We start from the raw sequence: 19908 nt of genomic DNA, 5'->3' as shown, positions 1-19908 counted from the left end.
TCTCCCTCCTTAAGCAGCTCATTAAAGCACTCCCTCTTATCGTTCTGTAATCTCATTCTTTGTGACCGAGGCATTTCCATTTGTGTTCTTTATCAGACTTACTCAGGTGTACATTGATATGTCTGTAAAATTACCTCCGATTCCTGGCAGGTGTATCCTGCTCCCATTCTCCGGCACACCGGGAAACCCTGAGAGGAGGTGTTTGCACTGTCTGTCCTGGCAGGAGGGCTGTGCTGACTCCTATGGATCTCACAGCAGCGCAGAAAGGAAAAGTGGAGCAGTGCAGCAACGCTGCTAAGTCAGCCCCTGATGTTTTAGTGAGTCCTTCCTACCCCTGAGGCGGAGACTCCTCAGAGCACACCCTGACTGCACTGGCTGCCCCCCAGCTCAGCCTCCTCTGGCCAAAAGAAATGCTAACACAGTGCTGCAATGCATGACTTACAATTCAAGGGAGCACACAATTCACTTGGTAATTTTACCATATAATGGAAACTGTAGATTTGCTCATCAATGTCCCCTGCCTTACTCTGTTCTTAAAACCACTAGGTATGCACTGAAAGGTGTGTTGGATGTTTACTTGCAATACTTCACTGTCATGTTTCATCAATAGGCTTTAAGGTCCCAACTGCACCTTGCTGATCCTTATGAAAAGAACTCAAGTCTAAGAAGTATTTGCTACTGGAAAATTATTCTTCTCACATTGAATACTCATCACCACTGCTGCTGATGAGAGAAAGGAAATAAATTCTGAGATTGCACACTCTGCTTTTAAAGCTAGGAAGTATTAGGATACAGACATTTCCTCACCTCATTCACAACACAGGCTGCAAAATACTCATTATCTACCTCTTATTTACTCAGTTGTAATTGTACTAACTGTAAACACATTGTACTCTTTAGCCATGGGCAATTTTATACATTCCTCCCTAATATCCCAGTCTTCCCAACATGTCTACAAAGAAAGCTTCCAACTTCACTGAGAGAAATAGTAAAGAAGATAAACAACCCTCAGTATTTTGGGGAGTGATTTAAAGTGCAAGAGCTTGATTTGCCAACACCTTTAATATCACACATCTTTCTAGGCCCAGCCTCTATTAACTTAAGTTGCAGCTGCATAGTTCAGCTCTTCTCTAAATCAGACCATACAATTTTATGATAGTTAATCAGAAAATGAGTAATACATGCACTGAAGCTGCAGGGAGAACTGAACTGTCCAGCAGCACACATTCCTCTGGGATAGAAAGTGGAACAGCATTGCTGAGGTACTGATAAACAAAACATGAGCTGAATAAATAGTGCAAAAAGTGCTCCTATGTAAAGAGAACGTCCTGTATAAGTTTACTTGCTTAGAATAAATGAGAACTGGTTAACTTCGGTAATACCACCTCAATTAAAGCTGGGTAAACTCTTAGCTCGTGTCCCTGGACAGCAAGCTGATCTTCTGGGTAGGATCTAAGGATCTTTTAAGGATCTCCAACATGCATGTGACCTTCCTGAAATCCATTCTCCTGATGCATACGTGTACCATGCTTCTGTCATAGGTAAGGACAAGCAGATCCTTCGCACATGGAGCATCACTCATACAAGGAAAGGCTGGGACAATTGGGTTTGTTCAGCCTGGAGAAGCTTTGGGGTGACTTAATTGTGGCCTTCCAGTACCTTAAGGAATTGACAAAAAAGATGGGGAGAGGCTATTTGCAAGGGCCTGGGGTTATAAGAAAAGGGAGGGTGGCTTCAAACTGAAAGAGAGGGGTTTGAGATTAGATGTCAAGAAGAAATTCCTCCCTGTGAGGGTGGAGAGGCCCTGGCACAGGTGCCCAGAGCAGCTGTGGCTGCCCCTGGATCCCTGGCAGTGCCCAAGGCCAGGTTGGACAGGGCTTGGAGCAGCCTGGGACTGTGGAAGGTGCCCAGGGTGAGGGCAGGAGTCGGTGATTTAAGGCCCCTTCTGACCGAAACCATTCTGAGATGCTGTGGTAATGAATGAAGAGTTTCTCAGCATAGCTGTTAGCACCAGTGTGTCCGGGGAACATGAAGGGGGCCAGGAAGGCCAATGGCACCCGGCTTGTTCCAGCACTGCTGTGGCAGCAGGACCAGGGCAGTGACCGTCCCTCCGTGCTGGGCTCAGCTGAAGCCACGCTTCGAACCCTGTGTTCAGCTTTGCTACCCACGACATAACAGACATTGAGGTGCTGGAGCCTGGCCGGGGAAGGGGAAGGCTCTGGAGCACGACTCCTACGAGACACTGGGGGTTAGGCCCGGAGAAAAGGACGTTTTTCAAACAGCCGGCGCCTGGCCATTGGCACCGCGGGAGTTCCCCTGAGGGAGGGCGGTGCGGCCCCGGGGCGCGAAGGGAGGGGGGAGGCTGTGCCCTGCCCCCGAGCCACCCGGCCCGGCCCAGCCCGGCCCAGCCCCGCCGCTCCCGCCGCTCTTTCGCGCCCCGCACGGTCCCGCTGGCGGCAGCATGGCTCCCCCCGCGCCCGGGGCGCTGCCTCTCCTCCTCCTCCTCCTCCTGCACCTCACCGCCTCCTCCAAGCTCAACACCCCCAAGGTGCTGCTCCCTTTCACCCGCGGCAGCCGCGTCAACTTCACGCTAGAGGCCAGCGAGGGTTGCTACCGTTGGTGAGTGCAGGTGCCGCCGCCCTTTGTCCGTTCTCCCCCGCCGGCACCTGCGGCGGCTCCCCGGCCCGCGGCGGGGCCTGACGGCTCCCAGGCAGCCGGGCCCTCTCCCACCGCTCTCACCTCGCTGCTGGCGGGTTTGGGCGGCCCAGCAGTGCGGGAGAAGGCATGGAGATGATCCCGAAGGGGAAAGGTTGTTTGTTGTCTGCAGTGGGGGTTCAACCCGCTGGAGGGGGGCAGTGTCTGCAGGCCGGGCCCTGGGCAGGAGGTCCCTGCTTGTAAAGGAAGCTTCCCGCCATGGCTCCGTGCCCGACATGTGCCTCTCACCGCTGTGCACCCACCCACACACCCCACACGTATTCACCTGCTTCTCTCTGTACCCCACACCCCCCAGCTGCTGCTCTCTGTGCCCCACACACACACTCCACCTGCTGCTCCTCGTACCGTGCCCACTGTGCCTCCACAGCCGCACTGCTCACCCTGCTGCCCCGCACTCCCGCAGTGCCGCCACACACATGGCCACAGTCCCAAGTGTGCGGGGACAGTGCCCAAAGTGCTGCTGCTGTGGAAATACCCCTTCTCTTGCTGTGCTCAGTAATGAAATACCCCTTCTCTTGCTGTGCTCAGTAATGAAATACCCCTTCTTTCGCTGTGCTCAGTAATTAAGGTCCTGACAGCTCTGAGCTCAGGCTGTGGACATAAAGGAGTCATAGCTAAGTCGGGAGCCTCTCACTGCTGCTGCAAGTGTAGGTAACAGCGCCCTTAAGACTCCACCTGGGAATAGTGAAGTGGAGTTTCAAAAGTGAAAGCTTTCCCAGTTTTCTGAGTGTTGAGCACGTGGGGTGTACTCCAGGAACTTCTGGCTGGGTGCCCCCTTCTTGCCTGGCACAGGGGGGAGGACTGGGTAGTGTTGAGCGCAGAGGCTGAAGGCAAATTCCACAGCATGGGAAATTCAGAAAGCTCATCGTAGTCTTCATGTTGAACAAATGTTGCCAACTCCTTGTCCTTTCTGTCGAGCTCTAGAGTGGTAACTTAATCAATAATGAGCAGGAGGTACCCACCTGAAAAAGAAGCAGCAGTTGAGGTATGTCTAGGATGATTCTTCCTTGTGTGCAGCAGTTTTCAGTTTTTTTGTGTGTGGCAGTTACTGAAATAGATCTCAAAGGGCTGTATTTTAATTCTCTTTGTTTCTTTGCTTGGTCTGTTACAATTTATATATTTGTGAGGATGCTTATGCAGAAGAGCAGTAATTAATTTTACCCAGAAGTCAACTAAATGAAAGTTACTAGATGAGATGCTTGTGGTCATGTAATTTAATTTTTAATGGACGGCTTTAGTGAAAATCTCCGAAGTGTGGGTTTTTTCTCTTTCCTTACTCAAATTTTTGAAGGCTGCTGGTCTTTAAAAGGGTTTGGTTTGTGAGGTAAAGTACATTGCATAAAGCTAAACCCCAGAACTCATCAAAGCACTAGTGAAATCTGGCAGTATGGACTCCCTTTCCTGTTTGCCAGTGAGCTGTGAGATGATGCTGGGCTGGCTGCAGCCATTCCTGCACATGCCAGGTGCTATCCCGCTGTCAGAAGCATGGAGATCTTTGCTAATCTCACTGAAGTCTGCTAATGAAAAGATGTAAGATTGTTCTCCAGAGAAATGCCATATTTGATCCACATTCATATCTCCAATGGAAGTGATTTTTGTGCACTTCAGAGCATGTTCCATTGGTGCTGTTTGCCATCCTTTTCCATCCTCTCCCTCTGCCCTTCAGAGATGAATTTTGGCTGAGAATTCAGGAAATTACACCTAATTCACCTTCTGTGTGCTGTCATCTTCTGTGGCTCGTAGAATGAGCATTTATTGACTTCTGTTTTGCAAGGCCTGGCAGGATGTGGGTTGTGAAACTTGATGTGTGCTCGGCAAACCCTCCGGAGGAAGCAGGAGCCGTGTGTGTGCCTGAGCAGATGCAGCAGTTGCACCTGGGGCTCTCTCCCTCTGCATCCTTGTCCCCGCAGGCCTGGAGCTGTGGGGGGACAGAAGGAATTGTGTCTGGAGGAGCAGCAGCACAGCCACTTGCTGACACCTGTGCTTCCTGTCTGAAGGAGCTGTTACTGGAGATGGGCTGTCGAACTGAACAAGTTAGGGAGTACCAAATGCACTGGCTTGGGATGGAGTGACTCTTCCTCACATTTGGGAAATGATAGGTGTGTTTGCATGCATGAAAGCAGAGATTTGAATGGAAATGGTCAGATTCAGGCCCTCTGTGTCTGGAGAGGGGACTGGGAGTTTAGGATATGGGAGATTGAGGGGTTAGAGGTGGCCTATGGGAGCTGCTCAGGTTGTACAGCAGCATCTGATAGCTGCTTGACACCTTTTGAAGGTTTGCATTACTCATCTCAAGCATTCAGAATTCAAAGGCAAGTGTCCAATTTCCTGAAAGATCAGTCTATAGCACGTTGTGACCTTACTTTTTCCCAGCTTCCCTTTCAGCCTTCAAGTTTACCTCTGAAAGTAGGATATTTTCAGAGTGATTGTAGTGGTGTCTGAGAATTGCACTATTGAGAGGGAAAAGGTCAAGTTATATCATCATCCCAACAGATTGGGAGTAATGGTAAAGTTACAAGCATGGCTCTAAAGTATTTTCTGGATTTCAAAATGCTCATGCCTTCTGGAGTTTGGGTTGCCTTTATATTAAAATTATTTTTTGGAAAAATCTTTGTTTTCAAAGCAGACGGTGTTTCCATCTGTTAATATTGTATGTGGCACTATTTTCAGGCATAAAATACAGTCTGTGCAGATATATTTAGCATTTATATTGCATCTGTATTTGTCTTTTAACCACCTTAATCCATAAATTACACCTGAAAGAATGAAAGCATTCAAAAGCAGAATTTTCTCCTTGAAACCTGCCATACCATAATAACATTTTTTGGGGGAGGATGGGAACACACACACAAAAAGACACATTTCCCCCCAGGGTACGCTCCATGGCTGGGTATTTGTAGCAGAAATTATCTGCAGTGTACAAATATGTTTACATATTTCATTGTTTCATGGAGCGTAGAACTGAGATACATGGTGAGGGCTGGTGGAAATGAAGAGGAGTTTATTGCCACCTTAATGAAAGGTTTGTGTGTGCTCCTGAAGCCCTCACTGAAGGAGTTGTAATGAGGTAATTGCCATGGGAGAGGAGCTGGTGGCACAACAGTAAAGGGAGAGATGCAGTGGCTGAGTGGTGTTGGAGCTGTGGGATGCACAGGTACTTGCAGAGAGCCCAAGCCCACTGCACAGTGCTGCTGTCACAGTAGTTGGCTGGCCAAGCTCATTTTCCAGCTCCTTACCTTGTCATGTTGTTGTTGTAGATTGATCTTACTTCTCCATCTGCTGGCTTGTGTGCTTTTAAAAATCTGTATCAGTAGTGTTGTTCATTGAGATCTGTTGCTTTGCTCTAAGACCAATAGTCTCATCCCTGGTAATGTGGGAGTTGTGTTGCTTCCTGGATCACCTGTTTTACCACAGGTCTAAAAAACCTGTCTGACTGTCACAAAAAATGTTGTGTGTGAGCTATTGTTAACTTCCATATTGTGAAGTGACATCTTAAATAATGTTTGTTCTCCCTCTCCCTGACTCACCTGGCTGTGCTTTCCCAGCAGGGCTTCAAGCTCTTGGAAGTGCCAGCAGGAGCTCAGGATTGGTTTGAGGTGTGCTGGGTGGTAAAGTGAGAGGGGCTGTGCTGCTGTGACTCAGGTGTGTGTGTTACCTGAGAGTGTTGGCTCAGAACCAGAGCAGGGGGTGCGAGTCTGTGGCAGAAGTGTTCTGACAGAGCCCAGGAGGCACAAGAAATAATGTTGTTTCTCTTAGCTGATGTTTGAATATCAGTGCAAGTTTACTGTTGAAAAAAACTTTTTCTCAGTCTGAGCATCACTTGCCTGCTAAGGCAGACAGAAGGACTAGGGACTTGCTGATTTTGAGCAATATTTAGTTGCTGAACACCCATGAAATAAATGTTCTAGACTTTTGCTCTCTTTTTAGTCCCAAGAGTGGCTATATAATGTCCCCAGTGTATTGGTCAGTCCAATCTTCCCAAACTCTTGGAGACTTCTACTGCTCAGTTTCCCACTGACTGCATACCGGCCCCAATGCCCAATAAAATTCTAAAAGATCAGATCAACTGACAGTCGTAGTGCAGCTCCACAGAGGTGGATTTTTGCTGGCTCAGTCAGCTGAGTTTAGTCTGAAGAGCTGACAGAACAGTATAAAACACTGGAGCAATAAGAATCAACAGAGAATTGCCAGTGAGAGAAACAGGAATAAGTGCCTGATCTTTGAACCAACTGATGAATAAATGACGTATAATCTAGTGGGGTATTGATTGACATGTGGTGCTACAGAACAGTCAATGAAGAACACAGGCCTGGGTTTGGCTAGATGTGTGGCTACAGTCTTGGCACATGGCTCTGTGTCTGAGGCCCTGGAGGGGATGGAAATGGTGAATGAAGCACAGACTGACAAGAGGACTGGCAGCCTCTTTGTTGGTGCCATTCATTCCTCAGCAAGTAGGGTTTTTCTCTGAGGGAAATACAAACTGGGGACTTTGGTGAGCTTTTTTCCCCTTCCCTCCTCAGTCTTCCTTCAGGTCCTTCCTCCCTGCCTTGCTGTTTCTTACAGGTGCTGGCTTGGGATCCAGAGCAAGTGCCAGAAATGCTTCCCATTGCTGGCTTCTCAGGATCTAATTTTGCCTTCTGACAAGCCCAGCTCTCAATGTCACACACACTGACACGCTGCTGAAGAGCTGCTGTAGTTGGCAGAGGATCCAAATTGTGGGTTTTGTCATTTAAAGCTGAAGATTCTTTTTCTTGCCCATCTAGGACCCAGTAGTGATCCCAGTGTAGTGCTGCTGTAATCCCCAGCCTGGCTGATTAATGCCTTTGCCTCTCTGTGCTTGGCCCTGTATCCAGGTAGCTGTAAGCAGAATGTGCTTCTGATATTGCTGAATGATAGAGGGGCCATCAGATACTTCCTGTGTTCTGCTGGAAAAAATACTTATCGAGCAGAATGTTTTAAAATATAAATCCATATGAAACCAAGCCTCAGAAAGGCCCATTGGAGTAAAATTTGTATTAAAAAAAAGACATTCAGCTGATATTCCACCTCTTAAACTATTGCTAGAAGCCAAATAGTGTCTAATCGCAGTTTCTCTACTGCAGTGACTGGCTTTTAGCTGTAAAAGCATGAAAGTTCCTTTAAAATTGGAGAGTGTATGTTTGCAGTTAAAATTTAATTTTTGTTGATGTTTTCCTAGTCTGAAAAGTACCCTGTAATTAGATTCCATTTTACAGCACTGCTATTAGTGCAAACCACAGTGGTTTTGTATTACAATTCATAGCCAGATATTAAAAGAACAAATACAAACCACAGTGAAACCCCTGTTGTGTTGTAAACACAATCAATACCAGACTGTAAGAATGCAAAATCCTCAAAGTAATAACACAAAATCTAATGGCAGAGAGTATTAAGCAGTGTAAAGAGCTAAAAGTCAATTTCTTACATATAATTATTATTTTAAAATACCTGCATACAGACCTAGTCACATGCCCATGCTCAGCTTCAAAAGCCAACCAGGCAAGTACAGGAAAAGCCTTACTTGTTGTGAATGCTTATATTGTTTAAAGAAACTTGCTAAATGTTGGAAAAGTGTTTCATGGTTGCCTGGGAACAACAGAACAGCAGGAAAATAACTAATTGCTCACTTTTAATCTCTCAAATAGATTTTAATTTTTTAGAGTAAAGCTGTGTGCTATTAATACAGAAAATAATATTATTTTAGAAACAGTGTAATCCCTATGAAAGATATGCACAAATTTGTGTACATTGTTTAGGTATATAGACTAGATATAAACAAACAATTTTCAGGTTTAAACTTTTAATTAGTGTTTAAATTGCCCATTGCATACTGCTGTGGGCTGTTTTTTCCTTGATTAGATAAAGTACTTTGAAATTCTGGGTCAGCAGTTGATATTGTCATTTCAAAATCCTCTAAAACTACTCCTTATGAAAGGAAAATACTGTTGGGAGCTTAAGGTTCGAAACAGGATTTTCAGTTTTATTGCAGTGGCTACGAGCAGAGGCCCGTGCTCACCTGGGCTGCAGCTGTTAACTCTCAGATAATTCAGTGCGCAGTGATGTGTTATTTTTCAATAGATACGATTTTAGTTAAGGATAAATTCAGTTTTTTGCTGGTGTGGATTTGTTGGTTGTGCCATTAAGAGAAGGAGGTGAAACCTGTGTCTGGGAACTCAGTCATACGTGACATTGCTGTTTGGAACTCCCATCCTGCTCCTTGCTGGGTTAGAGATCCACACAAACCTTGCTGGGTTTTCCCCACACATCCCAGGTAGGCATTTTTGTACATCTTCCAGAGAAAAAGTCCAAGCCATCCAGCTTCCCCAAATTACAGGGGGGAATCCAGTGCCCGGTTTAGGTTGCATTTACCAGAGAGCGCAGCTGTCTGCTCTAGAAGTTTTCATCAGAGCTGTGCTATCCGGAGAAGCGATTCCCGAGCAGCTTTGTCACCCATCAGTGCTTGCTTTCATTGTTTTAATCCTTCAAAGGGCCCTTGTGAGCGGATCCCGGGCACACAGCGGGGGCTGTTCTGGGCTGGGTTCCCGAGCAGCTCCCGGCGCTGCCTCTCTCCCTCCCTGGCTCTGGGCTGGGACGGCCCCGGCACAGCCCGGGCACGGGGCTGAAGGGCCGGAGTCACTAGCAAGGGCTTTGGCTGCTGCAGCACTTCACTGGCTCTGCAGTGACCCCTCAGATGTGTAGTGCTGCTAGCTCAGATTTACTTTGAAGAGGCTTGGTTTTTAATAACTCTTCAACTTTTGTTGTTGTTTTATCTTGACGGTTTTGGTACACTGGAAGGGAACGCTGGGCTCCACTAAGTAATACCCTGGGCCTGCTCCATGGGTTTCGGGGAAAGTTGATTGATTCCGTGGTGGAGAGAATGGTGAGCTTGCCTGCCCTGCCTCTGCCCTGGGCTTTCCTTGGCTGGGGTCCTTGAGGAGCTGCTGCCATCCGCTCTTCCCAAAGGCAGCGGCTGGGCAAGCAGCAGGTGCCGGGTGAATTGCTGGGATCCGTGTGCTGACAGCTCCCCACCCGCAGGTCGTCCACGCGGCCGGAGGTGGCGAGCATCGAACCGCTGGGGCCGGCCGGCTGCCTCTGCTCGCAGAGAGCGCTGGTCCAGGCGCGCTCCTCGCAGCCCACGCGCCTCACCACCATCATCTCTGCCGAGGACACGCGTGAGTCTGAGCTAACCGCTGCTTCTCGTGCCCGTCCTGCCGTGCTCCGGCAGCAAAGCTGAGATCTAGAGCTGCACAGGCACATTTCACTTCCTATGCACAGTCTTTTAGGCTTTCCATCGCCGTGGAAAAGTAAAAAGTATTGTCTTCTGTTTGCCTCAGATAAGTGTTAATTACTTTAATGATACACCCAGGAAAAAGGTAATTCTTAAAACCCCCACCCCCAAAAATCCACAAATAGAGGGGGTGATTGGAATATAAAAAAGTGTGTAATAAAAATGACTAGTGCAAATTCAGATACTTAGTATTTGAAAAGCTGGAAGATGCTTTAGTGTCTGTCATACAATATACCTGGTTAGTTTTTATAGTGGGAGAGAGGCAAAGCCGGATGGCAAATTAAATGCCGTGCAGTCACTAACTGAAGGAGTTTATGGGCGTTTATTGTCTGTGCGTAAAAGTCATCTCTGGGACATGAGAGCACTGTAGCAACTCTGCATAAGCACTCCCAGACAACACCTGTACCTGTTAGTGTAAACGGAGATCAGAGTTTCTGCAGATTTATTCTGCAGTTCAGTGAGGAAGGGAACTGTTTTTCTTGCTTTCTGAGCCACTGTTTGACCATGAGCTTCTTCATGAAGGTCATGACCAAGTTTCAGTTCCTTCAGTGTCAGTGCCTTGTGTCACTGGCTAAATTTGAGGTACATCTTGACTTATCAAGTGTTCTTGATGAGCACATCCAGTGTTGTGCTTTCTTGTGCTCTTTCTGATGTCTCTTCAAGTGACTGGAGAAGTGCTTCGCTGTGATGCCATCGTTGATTTAATTCATGGCATTCAAGTTGTGTCCACAACAAGAGAGCTCTTCCTTGAGGATTCACCACTGGAGCTCAAAATTCATGCTTTGGATTCAGAAGGTAAGAGATCTGCTTGTAGGAAATTAAATAGATATTGAAAGTTCTAACTGTCTGATACATGCACTAGCTTTATTTGTCACACTGTTGATTGTTTGAAGCCAAGTGGAGAATTTTAAGGAGTTTCTTTGGATCATACATGGTGAAGTTGTCTGTTATATATTTTTTTTTGAGCTGAAGTAGTCTAAAGAATTTTGCAAAAGGATGTTTTTGTGAACAGTCAGGTATCTGACAGGAGGTTCAGAGGTGATGTTTGAGACCAACCACCTATTGCTCAACCTGTTTAACTACTACACAAACACTTCTGGGACACACCATTTAGGCTTACAAGAGTCAGTGCATTTGTGAATGCATTGTTATTTAATAGGAGAAGAAAACTTCTGCTTTTTGTAGCATCAGAAAAAGAGCCATGGTCTGATATGAATTCCATGCTTACAACAATCAAGTTTTGTGCACACACAACACTCCAAGCAAGGGAGTTTTAGAACAGCTACTGAAGGGAAATAATGTGTCAAGCGGCTATAAAAGGTGGAATTAACTGTTTTGGTTACTGTGCCCATCCCACCTGTGTTTGTAAACTGTGAGTGTCAGGTGAAGATGGTAGTATGGTGATATGTTAATAATGAAAAGTAAATTTGTTTTTGTCCTATGTACAGTGCTGGATTTGTGGCTTGGTGTTGTGCAAATTCAAGGGTATTTCATGATTCTTCTTGTAGGGATAAAATAGAGAAATTTCCCAGGGAAATAGGTCATGGTTTATGTTCCAGGAAGACTCTATGCTCGTTCTCTATTTTTATTTTAATCTGGTTGTTTGATTTGTAGGAAACACTTTCAGCACTTTGGCAGGGTTGGTGTTTGATTGGACAGTGGTGAAGGACCCAGAGGCTGATGGCTTCTCAGATTCCCACAACACTCTACGGTAAAGTAATTTCCTTTGGTCTCAAAAGTTGGTTCAGTCTGATGTGTAAAAAATACTTCCCCACATCTAGCCAGTTTACTGAACTGGTGCCTAAAATGATAATGTTAAGGGTCAGTTGTTTCAGTTTGGGTTTTATTTAACCTACTCAGCAGCCTGGGCACTTTGTTCTCTGTTTAATTGAACTGATAAGTGTTAGTGAGCAGCTCTGGTAGCTCTGATGCAATAATTAGAAATAAACAGATGCAGTTGTTGATCTTTCTGAAACATCTCATGCAGAAGGAAGATTTACCAGTAAGATTGTTATCTCAGGATTTCAGCAGAGTTTTATTTTTTGCTTTTGAAGGGAAAAAAGTCACTTTCCATTTCAGAAAGGAGCTCTCTGAGCCTTAGGAGTTTCAGGTGTCAGTGGACACTTAGTTCTGGTGTTGAAATAGGAGGATTCCTTGTGGGGAAACCAGTTCTCCTACAGAGCAGAATGGTTAACAGCCAACTTCCATCCTCCACCTGACACTCCAAATACGCTGCAGGTGGGATGGGGGGAGCCAGCAAGACTTTGCTCCTGGGCAAACACAAACTAATTTTGCAGCCTTAGAGAAGCAGTGTTGGCTGGGGAAAGCCTGCTAAGCCCATAATACACCTGAAGCTGCAGGTACAAGTGAGAGCCAGAATGAATGGCTTAGTGGGACTGGATATCCCAAGTCCTGGTACATGTGGAGCTTTTTTTGTCAGTATAACTATTTGCTGATGTGATTTTAACCAAACTAATATTGATATATACTCTACTGTTAGCATAACTATGATACCATAGAAATGTTCTACAGGTGGTACAGCTTTGCAAAATAAATCATAAATTGTCAGGAATATGTTAATATCCATAACTGTTCTCCATATGGCTCCCCTGGCTTTTCTCTGAACGTGCACATGAAGCCAAGCAGATCATGTGCATACAGAAGGTGACACCCTGTGAAACATGCTCCTCTTTCCAAAATTTCCTGGCATTTGCCCATTCATGGCAAATTCCTTCCCTCTCTTTTGCCACTTTTCACTGAAATTTCTAACAGTTACTACAGGTTTTCTGCTTGCAGACTATTTTCATAGTCATTTGTTAAATACGTCCTGGCTTCTTGAGGGAGGTCAGAGCTGCGTTCTGGGTTTGTTGAGCTATTGCTGTTATAAACATAAGCTTTGGGTCTTGCACATCAGTTCTTCTACAATATAGAGAGTTTTTGCAGTCTCACCTACCGAACAAACTGGAGAGGTAATGGTAGACAACATGTGCAGTCTTGTGATAGCTCACAAGCAAGCTTCAGACAAACTTATCTGTCACAGAAATTAGCTGCAGATACCTCAAAGAATGAGTAAAATTGGGATATCTGGTCCCAGGCAAGTATCTTAAATTGGCTTAAAAATGGAAGTGGCTGGGAGTAGATGCTGGTGGTGTTTCTCTGTGGGTTTACAAAGGTTGGTTAACAATTTTCTGTTCACTTTGTGATTCACCTTTCAGTATTCTCAAGTTCTTAGAATCCACTTACATCCCACCTTCCTATATATTGGAAATGGAAAAAGTTGATAAGCAAGGAGATACCATTCTGGTGTCTGGAATAAAAACAGGGAGTTCTAAATTAAAGGCAAGACTTCAGGAAAGCATCTATAAGGTAAGATTTCTGGATGTCAGAGGGGAGGATGTATTTCTGAATGTGTGAATGGGCATCTGTTTTTCTGTAGTCTCCAGAATGATCTTCATATCGGCATGAATTTTTTCTTCATTCTCGCACTGTGTGCACAGAGCAGATCTCTGTACCATTCACTGTCCCTTGCATTTTGTTGTGACAAAAGCCAAGGTGAAACTGAAGAGTCAAATAATAAAAATAAAATTGCAGCAAATAATGTTTTTCGCTTCCAGATTCTAAGTTCCTGCTTCATGGTCTGTTTCAAACAAATGAGCTCCTTTTAATGTGGTTACTTTTCTTTCCCCCTCTATCAACAGAATGTACAGCCTGCAGAAGTCAGATTGCTTATTTTGGAAAACATATTTTTAAATCCAACACGTGACATTTATCTTCTGGTGGGAACATCAATTCAGTACAGAGTTGAGAAACTGAGTCAAGGGAAGATCACAGGTTTGTTCTATTTTCATTTATTTTTATTTTTTAATGCTTTGTGTGAATTTTTAACAGCTGAGAAATTTTTAATTGTGTTTAAACTACTATGTTAATGTTTAATACTGTTTTCCTAAGGCACACAGTGATAGAGCTGTTTAGTTCTTTCTGTCAAAAAAATTGTGACTCTTAAGAATATACTCTTGCAGATTTGTCAAGGATGTGGAGACAAGGGTAACTTAAAATGAGAGCTAACTAACACTGTCATTTTAGTTGTTGACAGTCACTAAGGAATTGACTGACTTTCTTGCTTAAATCAAATTTAGATTAGTAACTTTTCTAACAGAAAATGTTTTATTGGCAAATGGATTTGCTCCACAAAGTGAAGCCTTTATAAATGTGGGTTATCTGGCTTTATGCCCATTTCAAAATGCAGTGCCTTGAGTTTTCTCTCCTTTTTTCCTTTTTTCCCTTTTGTCTTTTTTTTTTCTTTTGAAGCTGGAAATCAGTTGAATGTTAGGTCGAAATACTGAGATGACATTAGTTGGGAATTGCAGTTTCACAGACATTAAATTTGCCAAGAAACTCTTTTTGTGTGTGTGATGTGAGGACAGAAGCACTATTTTTACAAGCCACTAGAAATATTGATTTCATATGTGCACTAGGCATCAGTAAAAAATATTCAGCAATAATTAGCAGCAGATAGCCACTGCCACACCTGCTTTTATTGTTTCCTATGTTTTGTTTTACATCCAGAAATAGCAATGCCATCAGAGCAGTACGAGCTGCAGCTCCAGAACAACATCCTCCATCCCAAGGGAGATCCCTCCCTGCCAGTTGCCAAGCTGGACCAGGCAACATCCACTGTGACTGCGTTGCAGCAGGGCCAAACCAACCTCATCCTGGTGCACAAGAGTATCCTTCCTTGGGAATGCTTCTCCAGCCACCACTCTGTGGCAGGAGACAAGCTTTCCACCCTTGGCAACACAGAAGGATCAAGTTATCCTTATTTGTATCGAGAGTCTGGAAATCAGAAGCTGTGGAAAGCAGCACTGCTGTGAATTCAGTCTCAGCACAGCTGTCTGATGCCTTGGAATGCTTTACCAAATTAAGTTGGCAAAAGATCACTTAAATCATGTCTGTTCCCCTCAGTCACTGTAGAAATGTATGGGGCTTTATTTAATGTTTACATTTCAGTCCTTATATTCTCTAGTGAGATCTCTCCAAAGTGCTCGCTGTCCTGCAGTGAAGTGGGGAGAATGTTTATTTGCAGTGCACACTTAGCTTTAGAATAGCCACAGAGGCTTGAGGAGTGCCATGAGAATGCTGCTCTTGGCTTGTGCTGAACCATGTGTTCCTTGACTGAGCCGCAGGTATCCGCATGCAGGGGGTGTCCCGGCTGCCCAGCAGCACTGTCTGTGTGGTAGCTCCTGCATATTTGGGTTGGTACTGCTGCAGTCTTCTGATTGAATAATGCAATTTCTGGCCTTGTTTCTGTGATTTTCATGCTGTATCTCCACGCTTCCGTTCAATGTTAGCTTTCACAGAAAAGGAATTTTATTCATAAAAGTAGCTCAATGTGAGATAGGTTTTATGTACTTTCTTTTATCTCTGTAGTCAGCAGTTTAAAATAATGAATGTTCATCTGCAGAGTGTGGGCACCAGAAGCAAAATGCTTTTCTCCATTAGATAAAGAGGCTGTTGGTTTGTGCTGTTCAATATTTCCTGTTTTGCAGGATTTACAGTTCATCCAGGTGACAGATGGGTCCTGGAAACGGGCAGACTTTATGAAATTACAGTTGACGTGTATGATAAATCAAGCAATAAGGTGTATTTATCTGATGTAAGTTGAAATGTTTAGATACTTTTCTGTGACTGTCTCCTAAATCCTGACTTGTTTTGGAATTATTTGAGTGATTTCTTATTTACATTGAGACAGGACAGTGCAAAGCTTGTTGTTTCTTGCCTCTTCATTTTTTCCTTTGTTTTGTTGTTGTTACTTTTTAAAAATAAAGCCCTCTGGGTGATTCATGTGAAGTGAGGAGTCTGAAGTGCTGTAGGAAAAAAATGGAAGTTGGGCAATGTCTTTCAGGTTGGATGGGGCTTGGAGCAAACTGAAATCACCCAGTGCCACCCCTGCCATGGGCAGGGACACCTTCCACTGTGCCAGGCTGCTCCCAGACCCAGTGTGCAGCCTGGCCTTGGGCACTGCCAGGGATCCAGGGGCAGCCACAGCTGCTGTGGGCACCTGTGCCAGGGCCTGCCCACCCTCACAGGGAAGAGCTTCTTCCTTAATTCTATATACCGGGTACCAAAACCACACAGTTCTTAAACTGCAGAGGAAACAAAATTTAAATAATTCAGTTGCAACAAGAAAAATTTTATTGAATTACTGCTTTTGAGAATATTGGAGCTAGGGGAATATTATTTTGCTGCGTCTCCCCCTCGAATACACGGGAACAAATCCCCTGTGGAGCCCGGCCAGCTGGGCAGTTGGGGTGAGGTGGGCAGAGGGAAGGAGCTTCTCCTTGAATCCCAGGGGACTTGGAGAAGCTCCCACGTGAGTCCAAAGACAAGCTGGTCCCACAAGCAAAGCAAAGGGGCGCTCTCCCTCAGGATTAGTTCCAAAGTTTAATGAGGGCCTGGAGAGATCCCAGGCCACATCTGACCTTGAAGGGAATCCAGAGCAGAGAGAGAGTGTCCCAGCCCAGACCGGCCAGATATAGGGGGGTGGGGAAAACCTGACCAGCCAAAGGGGGAAGGACATGGGAGTGGGTCTCTGGGGGCCAGGCCTCAGAGTGACCACTGAGGCGGGGGTGAGGGAGGAGTCCCAGCCAGTGTCCAGTTACCTGGTGACCCTGGGAGAAGGGTCTGGACAAAGGGGAATGGTCAGCAGGTGATGGACACATCACCTGGGAGGAGACAGGGGGATGGGTTGGGGTTTGATGGACATACAGGTACTGATGGGAAAGCTGGGATGAACCAAACAGATACAAAGAGGGGATACACAGTGCAAACACAACTCTACATCATTTTATTTGCCCATAATAGCTTTTTGGGATACAGATCTGAGTTTGAGCTAGAGCTCAGTAGTGTGCCTTTGAGACAGTATATTCATGTGTTCTTTTGTGTTGAAGAAGGAAAAAATTAGAAAAATACTGTAAAACATGAATTATTTAGTTGTATAAATATGGGTACTTTAATGTTAAATTACATGTTGCTGGTAATTTTAAAATAAACATTCTGTGTAGTTAATGTCTCTAAAGGTAAAATCTTACTGAAAGACTGAAACTTCCACAGGGAGAGTTCTAATCAGTTTCAGCAGCATGTCTTTGAACTGTGTTATTAAACATTTGCTTACTGACTTGTTGTATGTTTAGGTCTTTCTGTCCTCCACTGATGTCAGTCACCTGTGGCAATTTCTGTTTCATGTTTTGGTTTTAGAATATCCGTATTACTACAGAGCTGTCCGGAGAACACTTTGAGGTGCTGCAGTCCTCTCTGAATGGGTCCTATCATTATGTGATGGCTGTAAAGGCAGGTCAGACCACGATTGATGCTGCACTGACATCAGTAGTTGACCAGGTGTGTCTTTGTGAAAACTCTGCTTCACTGGTAGGCCTAAAAATAATTGAGCTGTGCAGTAGTGACTTCCTAGCAAAAGGAAACCCAAGAATTACATGGGTCTGAGCTGTCTTTGTTTGAACAGATTAAGAACCAAATTCTAAAATCCTTTCTTCATGAAAACTGTCAATTGAGTCTAAAGAGGATTTGCTTAAATTAAAGACTGTGGGATTTTGCTCCCGAGCATGTGGCAAACTCCTGTTAGGGCAGTGGTGCACAGCACTGATTTCTTTTCTTGTGGCAGATCCTTGTGCTGGGCAAGGGGCCTCTCACAGGCTGAGGGAATTTTACACTTTATTGTGGTAGGACCATCACTCATACCCTGACCTTGTTCTGCAGTCAGTTAGATTGGGGAAGTTTGCTATCAATTGGTAAGTGACCTTAAACTCTGGAATGACAATTTGCCAAACGTATCAGCCTGCACATTTCTCCAAATTAATATTCATTAACTTTCTGCTGGTTGGGCAGGCTGCTGAATGTATGGCTAACTAGGGCACGTGGTGTGGAAGTGAATTGCTTTTGCTTGAAAATTAAACACTTGAACCCATTTGCTGTAAAATCAATTTAGTGATTCCTTGAGCAGGATTTAGTAGCTCCTTCAATGTGATACACCTCAGTCATTTTCTGTGTCAGAGATGTTCTCTTCAGTGGAAGAGCATCCCTTGAGAGTTGTTCTTCCCTCAGAACTGCAGCAACACTGTGTTGTGCCAGAGGGTCGTAGCACTGCAGTGACAGCAGAGCTGTGAAGGCCAATGTTTGGGAGGGAGGGCTGAGCAAGGGTGCTTTCAGGCTGAATTTTGTACACAGTGGGATGAGCAAAGAGTAAATATAAATGTTGAGCCTCCAGATTGGTTCTCCAAGTGAGGTCTCAAAAAAGGAGCAATGAAAGAGTATATTTTTTCTTGCCTTTTAAATTAATGTGGGCACCTGTATCTTCATAACAATAGCACTCATTTAGTACAGTGGCACACCTTGCTGCCAGGAACTATTTGCTCACTAGGAGCTCTGTTCATAAGTGATCCTAAATAGTTTTCCTTCCTCTCTGAGGTGTTTTCAAGGACATGTCTGTACCTAAGGACTAAACATTAACTCTGGGAAGCTCTGTGGTGCCATTTATAACACCGTGGTTTTGCACTTTGCAGGATGGAGGTGTTCATACCTTACCAGTTCCAGTGAGAAACCAGCAGGATGTGGAGATCTATGTTCCAATATTGCTTGTACCCAGCATTCTGATGTTTCCTTGGCAGCCAAAAGCAGGAGTCTACCAGTACACCATCCAGGTATGCCAAAGAAGTACCCAGCTGCTGGGTGTGTAACTTGGGCAGGCACACTGAGGCCTGACACCACTGAGCTAGGGCTGACTGTGGATACTTCAGGCACAGTGGCATCCAAAATGTAACTTGGAGGAACTTCATGGGACGTTAGTTACAGGAGTTAATATACAGTTTTAAAAAAGCACCAAGAAACCAACAAACATAAAATCCCACTGACTTCTACCTCTTGTCTTCCCTTCCTCTCTCCCTCATGCATGCACCACGCACCTATGCCTGGAATGGTTGGGAATTCCAGGAGCATCCTATATGCAGAGATCCACAGTAATCATTAGAGGCTGCCCTTTGCTGGCAAGGATGGGAAATATGAATGGGAGTGTGAAGTGACTACAAAGAAGGGCATGGCAAGATTAATTAGCAGCACTCTGCCAGCCTTGTACATCAGTATTCCTCATTGGCCACACGCCTTGTGCTCCTAATACAAAGTTCCAGGGAGGCAAGGGCCACAGCTTATTTGCAGAAGGGATGATTTCCATGTTCCCTAGGTGTGTCTTTGCTCCCAAGCTGTCGGTTATTCCTTTTGCTTCATGAAGCAAATGGTTTGTATGCCAGTATCCAGTATCTCCAGTCTAAGTAGAGAAAAGAAAGTTGTGCTTTCTCAGCCCAGACTCTTATCCCAGGCCAGTGATACCCAGACCCTGCACTCAGGTGTTGGATGCACAACTCCTACCTCTCCCTTTTGGCATAAAGTAGTGCTCAGTGTCAGATCTGTGTTAAGTAAACTATATGCAAATAGGCAGCAGGACACTTGGTGCCAGGCTCTTCTCCCAGGTAACAAGGGATAGGATGAAACATCCTCATGTTTAGATTGGATATTAGACAAAATCTTTTCACAGGAAGAGTTGTCAAGCCATGGCACAGGCTGCCCAGGGCAGTGGTGGAGTCACCATCCCTGGAAGGGCTCAAAAATTATGGGGTATGGGACCTGAAGACAGTGGTGGACTTGATAATCTCAGAGGTCTTTTACAGCCTTTCTGATTCAGTGACTCCATGGAGAGAATCAATCTCACAGGATTAAATTGCATTCTCCAGTGTAAGTCTAAGGGCAGCTACACTGAGTTAAGCCCTGCATAACTCTACTTGTCTGTTCTGTGGGATTAGTTTGGTTTACTTCATGCTATT

The 19908-nt window shown here is 45.0% G+C and overlaps 1 protein-coding gene across 1 annotated transcript in view; it reads left to right on the top strand.

Moving 5' to 3' along the window:
- Nucleotides 1–2398: 2398 nt before the first annotated feature.
- NUP210 (nucleoporin 210) overlaps nucleotides 2399–19908 on the top strand; it is a 48904-nt gene continuing 31394 nt past the window's right edge. Inside the window, exons 1-11 of the mRNA XM_072934944.1 lie at nucleotides 2399–2619; nucleotides 9769–9905; nucleotides 10685–10816; nucleotides 11636–11732; nucleotides 13237–13387; nucleotides 13720–13852; nucleotides 14588–14746; nucleotides 15205–15273; nucleotides 15568–15674; nucleotides 17276–17416; nucleotides 18598–18735. Coding sequence (XP_072791045.1) covers nucleotides 2462–2619; nucleotides 9769–9905; nucleotides 10685–10816; nucleotides 11636–11732; nucleotides 13237–13387; nucleotides 13720–13852; nucleotides 14588–14746; nucleotides 15205–15273; nucleotides 15568–15674; nucleotides 17276–17416; nucleotides 18598–18735 — 1422 coding nt within the window. The 5' untranslated portion in view covers nucleotides 2399–2461. The remainder of the gene's footprint in view (nucleotides 2620–9768; nucleotides 9906–10684; nucleotides 10817–11635; nucleotides 11733–13236; nucleotides 13388–13719; nucleotides 13853–14587; nucleotides 14747–15204; nucleotides 15274–15567; nucleotides 15675–17275; nucleotides 17417–18597; nucleotides 18736–19908) is intronic.

Source organism: Taeniopygia guttata, chromosome 12, assembly GCF_048771995.1.
Source record: "Taeniopygia guttata chromosome 12, bTaeGut7.mat, whole genome shotgun sequence".
In the NCBI taxonomy this organism is placed as follows: Eukaryota; Metazoa; Chordata; class Aves; order Passeriformes; family Estrildidae; genus Taeniopygia; species Taeniopygia guttata.
The sequence above is the reverse complement of the archived record's forward strand: the minus strand, read 5'-3'. Positions and strand labels throughout refer to the sequence as shown.